The sequence below is a fragment of the Castor canadensis genome, chromosome 12, assembly GCF_047511655.1.
Source record: "Castor canadensis chromosome 12, mCasCan1.hap1v2, whole genome shotgun sequence".
NCBI lineage: Eukaryota > Metazoa > Chordata > Mammalia > Rodentia > Castoridae > Castor > Castor canadensis.
Genome location: NC_133397.1, coordinates 85,327,695 through 85,346,434, shown reverse-complemented (window position 1 = coordinate 85,346,434; position 18,740 = coordinate 85,327,695). Strand labels below are relative to the sequence as shown.

The following is an 18,740-nucleotide window of genomic DNA, read 5'->3' as shown; positions in this document are numbered from 1 at the left end:
ATTGCTAGGTGAAAGAATAAAAGAAGCAGAGACCCTCTACATCTTTCCCTTTTGCCTATAATTGCTGGTTGCATATACAGTATTGGATGTAGAGCTTCTATTATAAACTAAATTAAAGAGGGGGAGTTTGGAAGGACACACATGCATCACAGATGATTTCTTTTAAGCAGGTTATCTGATTATCTGATGTGTTGTAGAATTGCTTTTGTGATACTGATTTTGGTTTTGGTAAAGGCATTTGTGTACTTGTAGTGGAATATGAAGTAATGGTTGGTAGAGAATTTGTTTGAAAACTAAACAATGCAAATAATTTAGGTTTGAAAGGAACTTGAGGTCAAGGTTTTTTCTTCTTTCATCCCATTTAATCTGTCACATTGAAGTATAACAATAGAAGAAAACTTATTAATGACACCTAGCTAAATTATTATGAAACCAAATAGAACCCAGGACTTTGTTCTCCAGTTCATTGTGCTTTCCCTTATACCATACCTTTTAAATTGGCCATAGTAGAGACTAATTGTTTTTAAGCCCTTTGCTTTATTTGATTTTAAACTTCTTGGATTTTATACTTGGTGTATGTACAAGGTATTATAGTTTATTAGATAATCAAAATATGTGGGGTTTTGCCCTACCTTTTCCAGTGTGTTAATACATACATGTATTTTCCTCCATTTGTATTTTTCTGCTTTAATTTCTTTATCCATGACATTGGAACTGATACTTGTTTTAAACCTCACAAACTTATGAAATATTCTTCATGTTTTGTGTTGGAGGTATAATTTTAGTGACTAGAATTGTCACTAAAATTGCACAATGAGAGACATAAGTTTAGCCTTTCATTTTGCAAATGAGGAAATGACAGCTAAGTGAGGTGAATCAGTCGCCCAAGATGACATGACTTTTCAAGTGTCAACCCACACCAGGCCTCTCAGTACAGGAATGCTGCACATTAATGTAGATTGAGGGCTGGGGACGTAGCTCAGTGGTAGACCTGTTGCCTAACATGCATGAGTCTCTGGGTTCTATCCCCAGTATCACACCCCAAAAAAAGGTGATCAAGTGTGAGTTTCTTGAGTCACAAACTTAAACCTGAATAGTGGAGGCACTAGCTATGTGACTTAGTTAATTTCTCCAATATTTGATTTTTTTCTATAAAATGAGGATAATATTCTTTCATAGGATTGTCATGAGGATTAGAGAAGGTAATACAGGATGCAATGTGAATACATTCAGATGTTTCCAGGTCAGTTTTTTTTTCTTTTTTAATATTTTTGGACATTGATTTTGAAAGGGTTTCGCTATTCAGTGAACACAGGTACTACATTATAAAATTACTCTACCTAGAATTGATGCTGTTTACAGAAAACTTTATTATACTCATTCAACAAATAATTTGCTGCTTTAAAACTTAGTAGAACTTTAGAAAATAGTTCTTTTGGTACATGTCCATGAAAAAATCTCTTTTTAGAACCAATACTATGTATTTTTTCTTCTGGTAAAGCATGTGGAACTGTTAGATATACCTCATTTAAAGGGTCTTCGCTAAAATGTCAGTGGTAATCAGAGGGTGATGATTTTGTTGGTTATGGTATTGTCTTGTTCATATTCTAATTTATTTAAAAGCAGTATGTTTAAGGAGGATGTATAATGGAGATTTAAGGATGCTTATTTTATTTGCTAAGGATTTGAATTGGTCTAGTCTGTTTACCTTGATTAGGCTTGTGTATTACTGTGGGAAATGAAATGGCTATTTGGTCTCTAAGAGTTCTTTTACTTCTGACACTCTCTGGAGTGTGAAATTGATTGTAAGTTTCAGAGGATAGAATTTCCCTCACTTTAGTCTTGTTTTGAGTTTTCATTTTCTGTTCTTTGCCAGTATATCATGGATATTCTTGAAAGAATCTGGTGTTCCTCCTCTTTCCTGCTGTGGGGCAAGAGATGATAATGATAATACTAATATCACAATACCATAATAGCTGACACACAATTCTTACTATGTGCAAGGTACTTTTCTTAATTATTTATAATTTTAGCTCTCTGATTTACATGTGAGGAAAGTGAGACTGAGATGTTAACTTGCCACACTTAACAAGTGACAGAGCTAAGATTTGAACCCTAGTCAATCTTGCTTTGAGGTCTGTGCTTTTAATAATAGGAGCCTCTCTCGTTTGTGAATGAATAAATAAGTATTTTGACAGTTGAAGAATTTTAAGAATTCAGTTGCTACCACCTGAACTCTACTTTTGTGGGAGTGGTGAACTTGTGATGAATTGAGGATGTTTGAATTCTACAAATACACACTGAGCACCTGCTTTGTATAAGGAATATGTAAGTAGACAGGCAAGGTTCTTGCACTCAAGGAGGATATGTTCCAGGAGGGAATTTGGCAGTAAACAAATAGAGAAGGTAATTTTAGAATGCTATGAAGAAAACCAACTGGTATAGTAGATTGCAGGATGGGGTCCTACTACAGGCAGTGTGTAACATAATGTTTAATGTCATAAAGATTTCATGGTGTTGAGTGCTATCTCCCATTTTTTTCCTAAATAACTGCTGAATTAAAGGAGAGTATTAAATGTAAAAATTTGTTGTGCAAAACTTCAGTTATTATTTATATTCTTTTTGAACCTGTAATACTGGAGTATTTTTATTACTAAAAATACAGAGCCAGAAAGAAATACTACTTTGAAAAAACATTATTTTTTAATCAGAATAAGAGTAGCTACTAACTACTATGCATGCCAGGCTGTTGGGCTGTTAAGAGTGGTCCCTTGGCTGTTATCCACAGTGCCGTACTGGCAGTTATTCTTGTTTGAAAGTCAGGGCTACCATATACTGGCCCTCTTGTCTTTTTCATTTGTTTTTCTTATGGTCTGGGGTTAGGAGCCTCAAATCATATATGTATTACTTGAAAAGGGTTTTAATGTCATCCTAATTTAGTAATAGCAGTTTTCATATCAAGTGCTTCCTATATGCCAGACTTATTTCATTGCTATTTGTTTATTTATGAAGAAACAGGAGAAAGCCTAAAGGAGCTTAGTAACTTGTCCACAGTCACACAACTAAAGGGTGGTAGTAAAGCCAAGATTAAACCCAGGTCAGTCTGACATCATAGTTTATGTGATTTTTACCTTTTAACTAGATTGGTTTTCATGTATACTTCACTCTAAAGAATTTGCAAGAGCTTTCAAACTTCAAAGAGCCCTTTTAACTTCATCCAGTGGAAGGACCATTGACTCGCCAGAATTTCCAGTTCTAGATTTCCAGAATAATTAGATTTCAAAGAGCAACTAGTAGGGGAAGAGTAATTAATGAGTATGTATATATAAAGTTAATGTGTTCCTGACACATCTTTTGAATGACTAGATAGAGGGCAGCCAGCTATTTTCTGTTTTTATCATTTAGTAGAATTAGTTTAGAAAAATCATAGATTAATTTACAAGGTAGTTTTTTAGATTTCTGTGCTATTTATTGAATTTTGTGTCTATTAATATACTTTAATTTGGTACTTTTGGTTATGTTATTTTTGTTTTTGAGATGATCTTGCTATGTAGCCCAAACTGGCCTCTCATTTGTGATCCTCCTGCTCAGCTTCCCAAATGCTGGGTTTATAGGTATGTACTACTATGCCCAACTCATTGTTATTTTATAAGGTCTGTCAGAGTCTTTAATTATAAAGAAAAATCTATAGGGTCCTGCTTGACTAGCTGTTTAATTTCTACCATTTTACTTCAAATCGTTGTGATGCTACAGTCAGTTTTTGGTGATCCTTAACCTCTAAAAACGTTCCATTATGAATTTTTAATTCACTTTACTCAACATTCAGTTATGTTCTCAATTAGCTTTCTATTGCAGTATCCAGTTAAGTGGCCACTAATTACATGTGTTAAGCACTGTAAATATGGTAGTCTAAGTTGAAATGTGTTTTCAATATAAAATTTGCACTGAATTCTAGAGACAATATAAAAATGAATATAAATACCTTTTTATATCAATTACATTTCAAAATAATATTTCAGTGTACTAATTACATAAAATATAAAAATTAATTTCACCTTTCTAATGTTTTTAATGAAGTTACTAGGAAGTTTTAAATTATACATGTGGTTGCCTTGTGGTTCACATTATATTTCTTTTGGAGAGTTCCAGTGTTTGTAATGTCAAATTCTGTGCTACAAGAATTTGCCTAGAATTAGATTCCCCAAAATAATCTATGTGTGGTACAGGGTGCGACTGAAGTAATAAAACATTTATTTAAACCCTTGGACCTATATTGCTTGGGCTTAAGAAAAGTCAGTTGCTGAATAGCAAGGTGGATACATAAAGCTCCTGTAGAAACTCCCTTCTGGGTACAGCTATTGCTGGGGGTAGGTGTGAGTTGGAGCACTCATTAGGACAAAAGGTGAAAGAAGCAAGAAAGTGTTTGGAAAATGAGTTAATGTAATACTAGAAATATTGGTCATAACATAATTTTAGTGAATCACATTTATTTTATTGGAAAACGTAAACCACATTGATTCTTTATATTTCTTTTAACAGTTTCAGATATTTAAAATGTTTCTTATCGTTTTATTAGGAGTCATATGAAACAAAATTTTTTTAAAAATGGTCTTTCTTAGTCTAATTCTTTTTGTATTTGTGAACTTTGTTTTTTGTCCTTGATGCAATTTTATATTGGGGGATTAGATAACTATTTGTTTAACTTAGAAAACATTTTCTTAAGTAAAAATTACTAAGCTTCATAAGAGCTAAGTTTATTAATAAGCCCAACATTAAGTCTACTTATAATAAGTATGAGTAGTTAATTTATCATACAGCTATTCTTGTATTAATCTGAAAGAGTTAATGGATAAAAGTGTGAAAATGTTATCTTTTAAAGCATAATATCAATATAAGAACATGCTAATATGGTAAAAATGTTTTAAAATATTTACCTTGTTAATTCGTATTTGGTTCATTATTCTGAGGTCCTTGTTTGTTCTGCTAGGTATCTCTTAGCCATAGATGTTTTTATGTTGGTTGGCTATCTCTGACAGCCAGGAAAAAAGGGTATGCTAAGTCAGCATGGCTTTATCACTTTGTGATTTGCCTCCTGACTTTGTTAAATGACCCGGTGATGATTTCTAAGTTGGCTTATTTAAGGGATTTTTTTCAGCCTAGGAGTCTACTTTCTTGTACATAAAACCCTTAATATATTTTAATACTGATTTTTACAGATCCTTCTGCTGAGGAATTGAGAAAGTTGATGATGTTGCATGGAGGTCAATACCATGTGTATTATTCCAGATCCAAAACAACACACATTATTGCCACAAATCTTCCTAATGCCAAAATTAAAGAATTAAAGGGTGAGAAAGTAATTCGACCAGAATGGATAGTGGAGAGGTAAGTAACTTTTGATTAAATTTAATAAAATTAATAAAAATTGTAATTCAGGTCCCACTTCTTAAAGTTGCCATCACCTTCCAATAGTACCAAACTGAGGATCAAGTCTTTAACATGGGCCTTTGGGGACATTCCAGATCCAAACTGTAGTAAGTAGCATGCCAGTGTTTGTGTAACCTCAGCTACCAGGAAGTCAGGGAGATAACTCAAGCAGGCAGCAGAAATCATTTATGGAAAGGAGATGACAAAGTATGTTATCAGTGCAACAAATATTTATGCAACTATTAGGGGTAGTGTTCTGTGTACTTGGAAAATGTCAGTGAACAAAACAAAGATCCCTTCACTACCTTGTGGAGTAAAGACATTCCTTTTCGAGAGACAGGCAATACGTTTAACATATGAATAAATTATATCATATGGTTGTTAGTGCATATTACATATATGTATTTTATTTATTTAACCCTTAGAATGTTAATATACCAGGATAATGTGGATCTGGATTGCCGGAAGTAGAGGCAAGGAAGAAGAACAGTATTACTAACTTCTTTTAAGTAGTGCTGAGGAGTGAACCAGGGCATTGTGTGTACTGGGCAGGCATTGTTCTAATCTACCATCTCACGCTGCCACCACCCTTATGCTCTGCTCTGTTTCTCTTTCTTTAATTAGTTAACTGTATTAGTTTTTGTTTTTTTTAAAGTAGGTTTCACTATGAGGCCTAGGCTGTCCTCCATCTTGCAGTCCTGCTTCTACAGAGTGCTGGGATTACAGGCATGTGCCACCATGCCAGTTTCTACCTATCAGTTTTTGATGATCGTATTATGGTTTCTTTGCTGATAGTTTGTTAAAAATGTACATTAAAATGTAAATTACAGTGGTTCATATTAGCTTCCTAAGTTTAAATCTGTCAGCTAGGACCTTGCTAATGAACCAAAACTTGATTTATAATTTGAAGAAGCACGTAAAATATATAGGTGATTACTGGATTTATAAAAGATAGAAATGAAAATCATAGTTTTATGTGTAGATAGATTGTAATCAGTATAGGAGAGCACTATCACGTTACACGGTGGGGTGCTAATGAAACAAACTTGGAAATTATCTTTCTAAGTCAATTGACTAAACTTTTCTAATTCTGGCTTTCTCTCATTCTGCCACCTTCCATGAACTTATTCCATAGATACGGTATTGCTCAGTGTTCAGTATAAGAAGTTAGCATCACTCCAGAGTTGAGATGTGTTGTCACAGACAATCTTGCTGTTGTGCTGAGGCTAGAATTTTGAAGGGAATGGGGGAAACCTTGGACAGTAAGGGAAATGAAGGTTAAAGGGCTCTTGCTAGGTGGGACTTAATTGCTTAGAAATGGTATTTTTTTATTACAGATGTTTTCTTTATGTCTTCTTTTGTTGGATGCAGTTAGGAAGATAACATAATAGAAAAAGCGGCTGAGATAGTTGTAAGTTTTAAAGTAAAATTTAATATAGTTTAGGATTACGCTCATCATACCCTTAAGTAAATGAAAGTGACTTTGTATATCATAATAATATGATATGTTGGCTTCATTTTTGTGGGTGAAAAGGCAGAACCAGTAAGTTCAATGCGTTTGCCAAGAACATAGCAAGATACAGAATCCAGGGTATTTGGGTTTCTTTTTTTGGCAGTACTGGGGTTTGAACTCATGGTTTACATTTGAGCTACACCATCAGCTTGTTTTGCTTTAGTTACTTTTCTTCAGGTAGTGTCTTGTGTTTTTGTCTGGAGCCTGGACTGCCATCCTCCTACCTTTGCCTCCCTCATAGCTTGGTGCATACCACCATGCCTTATTTATTGGTTGAGATGGAGTTTTGCTCACTTTTTGCCTGGGCTGGCCTCAAATTGTGATCCTTCTGATCTTTAATTCTGAAAAGCTGGGAAGATAGGCAAGAGCCACTATGCCTGGGCCCAGAATCCAGGTTTTGTGACTCCTGTTTGGGCCCACTCTTGATCATTTCAGTTTGTTGTATAGATGAGTAGATGTATGTGGAAATGGGTCAGTTTTGGCATATGTCTTAATATATTAAACAAATACCAAGTGTCTATTATGTCATTGTAGCATGGAATCCTTTTGGTTTAATCACAGTATTCTTTTTTTTTTCTTTCTTTTGTACTCTAATCTTAATCATGTTGATGTCTTCTTGGCAGTGTTTGATGAAATTTTGTTACGCATGTTATTTAATGGAGGATACATACTATTCTATAATTAGTTTTTCTGTTTTCCTTTGAGGAAATTTTTAGGAACTACAACTTACAAATGCATGGAGTATTGTTTTAATCAGAATTCCCTGATGCCAGTATATGTGCCATTAAGCCTCAGGTAAAATAGGCATGATTATGGGGCCCTGCCTTTCAGGAAGCATGGGAGTCTAATGAGAAACCTGTGCACATTAGTTTAAGTTACAAGATTATTTTTCTAAAAATCTTTGCTTTTTAAATCTTATACTTCTATATGCTATAAGTTACTGGCCTTCAATTTTTTTTTTTTATAATCCTTTTCATGACAACCTGGCATTGAAATTTGAAATGTGGAAGATAAAGCTGTTGTGACTTAACCCTACTAGCTTATAACCCTGAGGTGTGCCATGGGAGCACAATTTAAGAACATTGTCCTAAGTTATTACAGGTTGGTTTTGTTATTGTTGTTTTTTGGGTTTGTATTCAGTCTTGTAGCATGGGAACCTGTCTCCTGTGGTTAAGTTCATACAGAGATTGGTTGTGAGTTGAGAGTTCCATCTTATTCCTACTCATTGGGGTCTGCTAGTAGAACTGATTCCCAGAGGTTATGGCTCTTTCTAAACTCCCAAGCGATGATACATTAACATATATGTCATGTACTTATGATACTATGAATTTCTCATGCTTGATATAGGCTAAAACTTTGGTTTCTGCTTACACTCAATGTAAATATTAGTGTGCATATTCACCTCATTTAAATAAAAGTTGATTGCAGGGTTTGTGATATGGCTCAAGCAGTAGAGTGCCTGCCTAGCAAGTGCACAGCCCTGAGTTCAACCCCTACTACCATTAAAAAAAAAAAAAAAAAGCTGATTGTAGTTTTGTTTCTCATGATTTTTAATAATTTCCTTTGCTTTTTGGGTCTTGCCTCAATTTATACTTCATAGAACATTTGCATGATCCTAGTCACTAGTACAGATTAGGCTTTTAAAAGAATAATCTTGATGTTATTTATTTACATTATTCTCTTACAGCACTATAAAATTCTTCTGAAGTTCTCCTTTACTAGGCTAACTTTAACCAGTGCGTGCATTTCAGGCTATCTCAGTGACTCATGGGTAATACCTTATTAGAAAATATATTCTCAGTCTTCAGAAACCTAAGAATGAATAACTTAACTCTCAGTATCTGTAGTGAAAAAACATAATCTGGACGTAGGAGAAAGAATCAGAAGTCATACAGTTATTTTCATACTTAGTTACTTGACTGAACTTATGACATCTTGGTAAGTGGTTGGGATATTTAGGTAATTGAGAATGGAACAATGGGAATTTCACTTTTGAGTGTGTAGAGATGAGTTTTGTTTCATAGAAAAGAATAGTTACAAATAAAAGCTTTTTTTTTTCCTCAGCACATAATTAGATCCTTTCTTGCCTTAAATCCATTTTTGAAGAAGGTTAATATCTGAATGGATGTGCAAGTGTTAGATGCTATTTTCTTTTATTATAATGAATGATTGAGACATTGAAACAATTAAGCAATGGATTTGCAGAATTATTTCATACAAAGAAAACATTATTACAAACTATAATAAGTACAGAATAGGACCCAACACAGTGAATTTTTTTGTGTCTTTATTTTTGAAAAGTGTTTGAGATATTTATCTTAATTCTTTAGAATTTGATTGTAACTGCCAGTGTAGTTGTTGGTAGTTGATAGAAACAGGATGTAATTCAGACAACTATATAGATTTACATTTGAGAAATAATTTTACCTAGGCTGAATATAAAGCAAGAATTAAGACTCATCAGAATAGATGAATATTTCACTTCTATGTGACTGATCCTTTGTATAAATATAGAATATGCATATAAAATGTGTATCAGAACGTATTTTCAGTAACACGAGAAATGTATATTAAGAAACCATGTAGTGTATTCTCGGTAGAATGAAAGATTAAATCAGCTCCTGTTGGTTTTGAAATTTGGATTTTGGTAACTTTTTTTAAAGAATTCTTTTTGTAAGGAGAATAATAGAAAATGTAGATATAATTCCTTTGTACTTAGGATAAGCAGGGAAATTGGTAAATGTTAGAAATTGACCTCTGAGAAAAGTTTAAAGGTCTTTAAAAAATAATACTTTCATGTACTGCTTCTTCTTCATATATGTGAGGATAGATAAATGGATAAGCAGGGATGATTATGAATGTAAAGCTGATAATATAGAGGTTTGGGTTTCAAATTATTTTAAGGATTTCTAATATTACTGTAGTGCATTGGGCTTTATTCCTTTTACCAAGTATCTCTGAGGATATCTTGACTTGAGACCTGCAGTATTTAAATTGGCTGTCTAATTTTATAACCTCTGTGGACCAAGAATTCTGCTGGGCCACATGGCTCTTATTAGGAGTGGGACAAGGTCTTATCTGAGTATGGTCAGTGTTGAGCACAGAAAACATCTATAGAGTCTACATCACCCCTGCATAATGTCAGAGGGTAGAGAAATGAGCATGAGATTAAGGCATTTTGTATGTACTTTTGCACTTTGGTTTTACCTAAAATGTACAGCTAGTGCACTGGGTGTAGTATAGCTATCCATGATTTTTTTTTTAAGGGGTAGAAAGTTAAGGTGAGATGAAATTCCACTTTAGGTATGAAGTACATCTATTACCTGTGGGATGGAGGAAGCAGATGAGAAGGAAGAGGGGATTGGTTTGATAAATAATAAGTGGTCAATTTTAGAATTTTGATTGTAGTATTAGACTGTAACCTGTAACTGATTTAGCCTATTAATCAATCCATTTGGGTAGGTAAAAATAGAAATGTCTTCTGACTACTATGTTCTTTACTCTCATAATTTCATAGTTTAAGCATTTGGATATAGTTTAAGGTACTTTAGGTAGAATTATTAATTACATAAAGAACATAGGTTGTACCATTTTATCATTGCATGTTAGAATATATGATTATTGTGTTCAGTATTCACAATTATTGACTCAAGTTTTTTAAGGTAGACTTCTTTCAATGGTAATTAAGTCATTTCTCACAGGGTTATTGTTTTTAATATGTAATGCCATTTAAAAAATTAAAACATGAGAAGATATTTTTAGTCTAATTTATTAGCTATTATTGTATATAATTTTAGAGAGATGACTTAGACTTAAAAATATTTAAGAAGCCACCTGTTTTAAAACTTGGTTGTTTAAGTATATTAGTTGATTATTTTAAATTTTGATGTGAAAATTTTTAAAGATATAGTAGCCATATATAACTCAGTTTATTAGCAAGCAACAATCGGTTTAAGACAGCCTAATCAAATTAGTTTTAGTTGTGAAGTAGCAAAGGAATGCCAGTACTACCTAGTATTATAACACTGGGGCTTCCTTGGACGTTAGAGATGTTTGATAGGTAGTGAACATTTGGAGTCAGGGACATGTAATAGCTTTTACCCTCTTAAAGTTCCTATCTTTGAGAGTCTTATCTTTTACAACCAGATGCACATAAAAGGAGTGTAAATTTTTTGTCCTGTATTTTTCATTTTAGTTTTTCACAGTTAGTAGACCTACATGAATTATGGAAATTAAGAGTCCTCGCTCAGTTTACTTTTATCCTGGAAAAGCTTAATATGTAAGATGGACTTTTGATAGTCTTAATGATTGTTAATTGTCAACAGAGGAAGAACATGAAGATTAAAGTATTGACTAATCCAGCTGATGCTTGAGGGTTTTATCCTGTGCTGTGGTCTTGGTTTTGTTTCCTCTCACATAAGATTGTTGGCCACTAGTTTATTAACTTACAGACCTGTTTCTTTCCATGAATGCAATGTCTTATTCTAAGTACTTGAGTAAATTCATAGCGAGTTAGAACCACTAAAACAGAAGGAAGAAGAAGAATAACATTAGGAAAACAGGTGCCCTATTGCTGATGAAATACTTCTGTTTTTAAGAACGCTGCTGTTTCTGGAAGCTCTTTGTCCCAAGTGTGGAACTCTAAATTGGTGTTGCTTTTTGTTTCAGCATCAAAGCTGGACGACTCCTATCCTACATTCCATATCAGTTGTACACCAAGCAGTCCAGTGTGCAAAAAGGTCTCAACTATAATCCTGTATGCAAGCCTGAGGACCCCATGCCAGGTCCAAGCAATATAGCCAAACAGCTCAACAACAGGGTGTAAGTTTGTCGAGTTTTGGAAAATTACATAGCTGGTGTTTAGCAGTGAATATGTCTGTTCTGCTGAAGATAGAAAAAATATAAAACCTTGCCATTCACCTATAGTAAACATGTTGAAATATGTATGTGGATATTTTTTCCCCAACTTAACTATTTTTGTAATGAAAGTTTTATAACTAAAATATGAATAGGTTTTTCTAGTTGTAATAGTTCCTAATTGGTCTTAAATTATGAGTAAATTTTTTAATGGATTTTCGTCAATGTAATTATTTTCTTACAAGCAACTTGCTATAGAGCATTACTTTCCCAAAATCTGAACTGTACCAGATATATTTTTGTTTTGCTCCATGCTTTGAAAGACAAACTGCTTACATTTCTTAAGTTGTTTTTCATAATTTCAAAATTCATGACTAATTCTAAATTTGTAAATATTTTATACTGGTGGAAGTTTAATTGGTGATTCTCAGTTACAGTATTGGTGGTGAATCTATACGTTATGAGATGTGGCTGATTTTTTTAAAAATACATTGATTTAAGCTGTAATTGCAATAAACCTGGATAAATTGGTTCCACAACTAATTGGTGTGTTGCCTTAACTTGCATATCCAGTGGCATAAATTAGCTTTCTCCTTTTATTAAATTGCTTGCTTTGGGAGTTGGATATACTTTTTGCAAAAGATCGGGAGTCTAATTAACCTGGGAGGATCTGATATCACTACCTTCTGTAATTTTTTTGCTGTCATTGGTTATTTAACTTGTATTCACTTACAGACTTACTCAAATGTTTTTCATGATATCTAAAAACTTTTCATTTTTAAAATACTTTCAAAGAGTATACCAAGTAACATCTTTTCACAGAATACACAATCTCTTTCTTACTACACTGATAAAAGTAGGAACTAGATATGTGGCTTTTCAAATTCATCTTGATGATTTTAGGAAGAGTTTACACAAATGTGTAAATACACTATTGCTTAATATCTGTTTACCAGTGACAATTTGCTAATGTTAATGGTCTTGGGAAACATACATAAAGAGTATATATTAACAATATATTTTCTTTCCAATATATGTGTTTCTGTTGCATGTTTTGCTGTTATTCATAAAAAGGATCTTACTATTTTGACACAGAAAACCAGACCTAAGACTTTTCTGATTTGTATCACTTTTGTTACGTTCCGTGAGGGGAGGGCACAGTCAGTAGTTTTAAAAGTTTCTTTGAAACTGTTACCTTTCCCTTGCTTGCTTTCTCTTTATCATAAGGGACAGTATTTCTCTGGCATGTGATCAAGCAGGTTTTCTTTCCTTCCTTTTAATTGGTTTGTCATCTCTTTTCTTTTCCCTGGCCTGATGATCTGTGAGGATGGATCTACTCAGAATTGGCTGTCATGTTCTTTGAAATGGTTAACCAGAGTCTGCGACAATCCAGAAATGGGTGGCAATGTTTAACACCTGAGCTGTGTGACTATGTGATGTGGTCAGGCTGTCATTACCGATAGCCAAGTTGGTATTAGGATGAGGGACTTTAGACAAAACCTGGTAATACTGGTAATCTACCTGTGCCCTGGTACTGTGTATGGCATCCTTGCATCTGGAGCCTGAAGTATAATTGGGCTAATACCATGGATATAACTACATAGGATTAATTACTGCCGTATTCCAGGTTTTTGCTTTTGTTACTTCAGTGATTTCTATGAGTGCAAATTTTATCTTCATTACAGAATATTACTAAGCAAATATATAGAAGAGTCAGGATGTGAATTTAGCAAAACGTTTGTTATAGGTTCTGCATTTGTCAACCTGTCTTTAGGAAACTTATCCAGATGCCTTTGGACCATCCTGGCATCTAAATATGCTTTTTCTTAAAAATAAAATGTTGTGTCCTCATTTTTCTTGGTATAAATTTTACTGAATTACTGCCCCCCACCTACACACATTTACGTGGTTCTTAACTTTTTATCTGCTAATACAATAGCTAGCCTCTTAGTGAGTTAATTAATATAGTCTGTCAACTTTTGTCTTGACTGAAGCTTACTGGCCTCAGAACTTTAATCCCATATGTTGCAGAGTTGGATTTAATGTGTTAAGATAGTGGTTTACATAAAAACTAAATATAAAAGAACTAAGAATTCATTTAAAGATTTTTGTCCATTTTTATGGGAGTTATATTAATTTAGCAAATATTTATTAACTGTAGTAAATAAATGACAAGCACTGGTTGGAACTGGATAGTTAGCATTTAGAGGTTACAATTAATTTCTTTTGTGGGAAAAGTAATGTAAAATAGTTATCTTGCTACTTTGGCCAAGAATAATCTTTTGTTGAAACAAAAAGAATGTAGATTGTGGTTTAACTTTTCAGTTTTTTAGGGGGAAATATCAAAATATGTGTAAACAAACTGTGGTTAGCCTTAAAGTTATACATTATTAACTTAAATTTTTTTATACTATAGAAATCACGTAATTAAGAAGATTGAGACAGAAAACGAAGTCAAAGTCAATGGAATAAACAGTTGGAATGAAGAAGATGTGAATAATGATTTTAGTTTTGTAGATATGGAGCAGACACTTCCAGGAAGGAAACAAAATGGAATTCCACATCCCAGAGGCAGCGCTGCCATTTTTAATGGACACACTCACAGTTCTAATGGTGCCTTAATGACACAGGATTGCTTGGTGCCCGTAGGCAACAGTATTGCCAGCAGGCTTTCTCTAGACTCTGCCCAGGAAGAGAAGAGGGCTGAGAAGAGCAACACTGACTTCAGAGACTGCACAATGCAGCAGTTGCAGCAAAGCACCAGGAATGCAGAATTTTTACGGAGTCCACACAGAACTAATTCTCTTTCATCATCTTTGCACAGTAACACTAAAATCAATGGTGCTCATCACTCTACTGTTCAGGGGCCTTCAAGCACAAAAAGCACTTCTTCAGCACCTACTCTTAGCAAGGCAGCACCTTCAGTGCCATCCAAACCTTCAGACTGCAATTTTATTTCAGATTTTTATTCTCATTCAAGATTGCATCACATATCAACATGGAAGTGTGAATTGACTGAGTTTGTCAATACCCTACAAAGACAAAGTAGTGGTATCTTTCCAGGAAGGGAAAAGTTAAAAAAAATGAAAACAGGCAGGTCTGCCCTTGTTGTAACTGACACAGGTAGATACTTACTAAAATTGCTCTCTTAAGAAATAGTTGTACTTGACCATTTTGTTCTGACGCGTTCACTGGTATTTTGATCAATGCTAAATTCTTAGTATAAGGAATGTCAGGTTATATAAGTTACAGTAAGTATAATATTATAGAAAACTTTTTTTTTAAATTAGATTTAATTGTGACTAACTGAGAATGTCAGGTCATTTAAGCAGTAACATAGTTGGGATTCTGAGCCCTTATTCTTCAACGTAGACCTTATCAGTTGTTGAAGTTTTGAACTCTGTAAATATAATGTTTTATATTCAGTGCTTGATCTCCTGTAAGAATGAAATTGATTGGGTAAGACTAACTGTTAATTTCTAGAAGCTTGCCTCATAATGAATTTTAAATAATTAAATAACTTTAACATACAACTGTTGTACTTACAGTGGTAAACATGTAGTGAGATTATTTTCTCATCTAAGTAGATTGCATTGTTTTTTTAATATTCTCATCAAAACCAAACAATTCCAACGATAGCAAGCTATTTGATGACAGTCATTATAAATTAGTATCCTGTTTGAGGTTTTAGTTGCTTTTGACAAGTTATAGTTTGTTTTTTTAAAGAGGCGACCTAACAGATTATATAATATCAACCTTTACTTTATAGCTATAGAAACTGAGACATAGAAAGAAACTGATGGTTTTCTCCTTGAAAGTTACAGGGCTTCTCCATGTGGGTTTGTGTGTGTGTGTTTGTGGGTGTTGGTGTGGTATTTTATTGTTTGGTATATTCTTAGTATTTTTAGTCAAAAATGCCTTTTTGGTCTTTATGAAATATTTCAGAATAATGTTTTAGGTATTAGATTATCCTTATGTCTTGGCCTTGTAATCTAAAGATCATTTAATTTTGAACTATCATTAATTAGTTCCATGATGGGAACAAAATGAGAAATTTTTATAGTATGTGAAAACATTTGGTAGATATTTGGTTTATGTATTCTGTAATCCTTGAAAGTTTAAAGCCATCTTAAATTATTTATGTTTATATACAGCAGAATTATGATTAAGACTTACTTCATAAGAAGATAGCAAGGAAAGTGCCTGACTTTGGAGTCAGATAGCTTAGCCTGAATCCAGATACTGGCTCTGCCACTCTTCTGTGGCAGGACCATGGACAAGGTAGTTTGCTTCTGAGTTTTAGTTTCCTCTTTGCAGAAGAGTAATAGAAATTGATAACTGATGGTGTCACAGGCTTAAGTTTTGGTGCCTTGTACATCGGCAGGACAAGGTGTAAATGCTATCATAATCACAGTTTGATAGATGGGACCAAGTTTTTAAAAACCTGTTACAAGGTTGGGGGCGTGAGTCAAGTGATAAAGTGCAAGAACCTGAGTTGAAGCCGTAGTGCCACCAGAAATAAAAAATTTAAAGCCTATTATAAAGACTGACCCTGACTACTTGCTTTTTTAAACTGTAAGAGGAAAATTTTGTGAAATCAGGATTCTTCTGGTAGAGCAGAAGAAATAAATTGTTTTGTTATTATAATAATATTAACCTTAATATTATTTAACCCTAATAGCATTAAAGTAACCCTAATGAATCTGTGTAGCTTGTCTGTGAAGCCAGTTGTCTTCAGGAGAGGATATTCACTTTTATTTCCTTAAATGGAGTATATGTCCTGCAGAACTGGTTTTCAGTAGTATCTAATGGCATAAGGAGAAAACTTCATTTGTGTATAGATTTTTATTTTATAGACTTGAAGTATGTTTACTTAGAACACCAGCATACTTGTTTGAAGGCTCTGAAATCAGACTGGGGTTAAACCACAGCTTGGTACACTCACTGGCTGTGTGACTTAAGTAAATTATTAATCTGCAAAATGGGGATAATAGAGTTGTGACAATTTAGATGGACTAACTCCTTAAGCCTCTAGTTCCTAACACAGTGGATAATAATATTTTAACTGTCCTTTTTTTAAAGAAATGTTTGTAGACTGCATTGAATGGCAGTCATCAAAAGTTAACTTTGCTCCATGTAACAAAATGTATGAAACAATGTTTATACATTTTTATAAAAATAACCACAGAAATAATTTTAAGATAAGCTTTTTCACAAACTATTAAAATTATAGACTTTATTAGAATATAGATTAGGAAAAGTTACCATGGTATCTTCACATGGTATCTTGATTTAAGATCATTTTTGAAAACTCAATTTGTGCCTCAGAATTATTTTTAGAGTTAAAGACATTTGATTTCTGTTGAGATGACAGAAATAGTATGTAATATGTTCCATATTTTTTAAGAATGCCATTCTCCTTGTAAACATCTTTTAAATATTCTAACATTAACTAAACCTACCTGATTTTTAATATGGAAAATTAGTTTTGGGTTTGAATGCTCTCTTTTTCTTTCTAGGAAATATGTCAGTATTGAATTCACCCAGACATCAGAGCTGTATAATGCATATTGATATGGATTGCTTCTTTGTATCAGTGGGTATACGAAATAGACCAGATCTCAAAGGTCTGTATTCTTGTTTATGTTTTAAGGAAATTGACACATTGTTATGAATGTATATCCTAAGTGATAGCAAAGTGTTCTTTTATTTATTCTGATTGTCCTTGACAAAATCACTTCATGCTTTCTCTCCAGTTTCAGAAAAGGTGTAGGGAAATTACAGTTACTTGAGCTATAGAGATCCAAGAGGATCACAATTTGAGGCCAGCCAGGGTAAAAAAGTTACTGAGACCCATCTCAACCAGCAAGCTTGGCATGATGGAATGTGTATAATCCCAGCTGTGTGGGAAGCATAGGTCAGACTGAGGTCCAAAGTTGGCCCTGGGCAAAAACATGAGAACTTTATCTGAAAAATAGCTAAAGCAAATAGAAATTTTAAAGGGGTGTTAGGCTGAGGTTTTGGCTCAAGTGGTAGAGTAGTACCTGCCTAGCAAACAAGAGCCCTGAGTTCAAAACCCCTAGTACCAACAAACAAACATACAACCACAGGCCTTTTCTCCCTGTAGAGATGAAGTGTTCAGGGAATAATATTCATCTTCAGCTGAGGAATATGTCATCTGAGACTAATAAGGGCAGGGACCTCTTTTGGGCATTTTCTGTCATTTTTCCTGTTAAGTAAATTTTATGATAGCTCACACCTTTCATTCAGACTTGAGTCACTATGCTTTCTCATAAATAATTTGATTAGCTGTCTTGATGAGGTGACCATCATAGATTTTTAGTTGCAGAATACTTTTGTATTACTGAATATTGCTAAAATATGTTGTCATCTGGGTAGGCAGTCTTTGTTATTTTTTATTGTTTTATATATTTTTAATATGCTTTATTATGACATTTTCATACATGTAGCAGTCTGTTTTAATGAAATTTCAGGATATTTGTGAACTAGTCATTACTTGTAAAAACATTCTGGATTTTTCAGTAGTTATATATGTCTGAAAGAGATATCTTAGCATAGTCTTTTGAGAGTCAGTTTTAGTCTTATGCAAAGAGTCACTATGCCACAGAAATTGCTAGGTTAATGCAGGTGGTTTATTTTTGTCATGGGTAACTTCTCTGAAAGGAGGTTTTTGTTTCGTTTTAGTGGTTCTGGGGTTTGAACTCAGGATCTCATGCTTGCTAGGCCAGTGCTCTAACACTTGAGTCACTCTGCCAGCCCCTATTTTATGTTGGGTATTTTCGAGATAGGATCTTCAGAACTATTTGCCCAGGGCTGGCTTTGAACCACGATTCTCCTCATCTCTGCTTCCTGAGTAGCTAGGATTGCTGGTTTGAACCACCAGTACCCAGCTCTGAAAGGAGTTTTTAGAATGTTAAAAGAA

At 33.7% G+C, this 18,740-nt stretch overlaps 1 protein-coding gene across 3 annotated transcripts in view; it reads left to right on the top strand.

The window, feature by feature from the left end:
• Positions 1–18,740, top strand: part of Rev1 (REV1 DNA directed polymerase) — an 83,843-nt gene that overhangs the window by 31,406 nt on the left and 33,697 nt on the right. For all 3 annotated transcript variants that reach the window (XR_002211443.2, XM_020152188.2, XM_020152183.2), the window contains exons 4-7: positions 5,217–5,385; positions 11,609–11,761; positions 14,214–14,920; positions 17,317–17,424. Coding sequence is in view for 2 of the 3 variants with exons in the window: in XM_020152188.2 (XP_020007777.1) it covers positions 5,217–5,385; positions 11,609–11,761; positions 14,214–14,920; positions 17,317–17,424 (1,137 nt within the window). In the remaining variant the exon portion in view is untranslated. The remainder of the gene's footprint in view (positions 1–5,216; positions 5,386–11,608; positions 11,762–14,213; positions 14,921–17,316; positions 17,425–18,740) is intronic.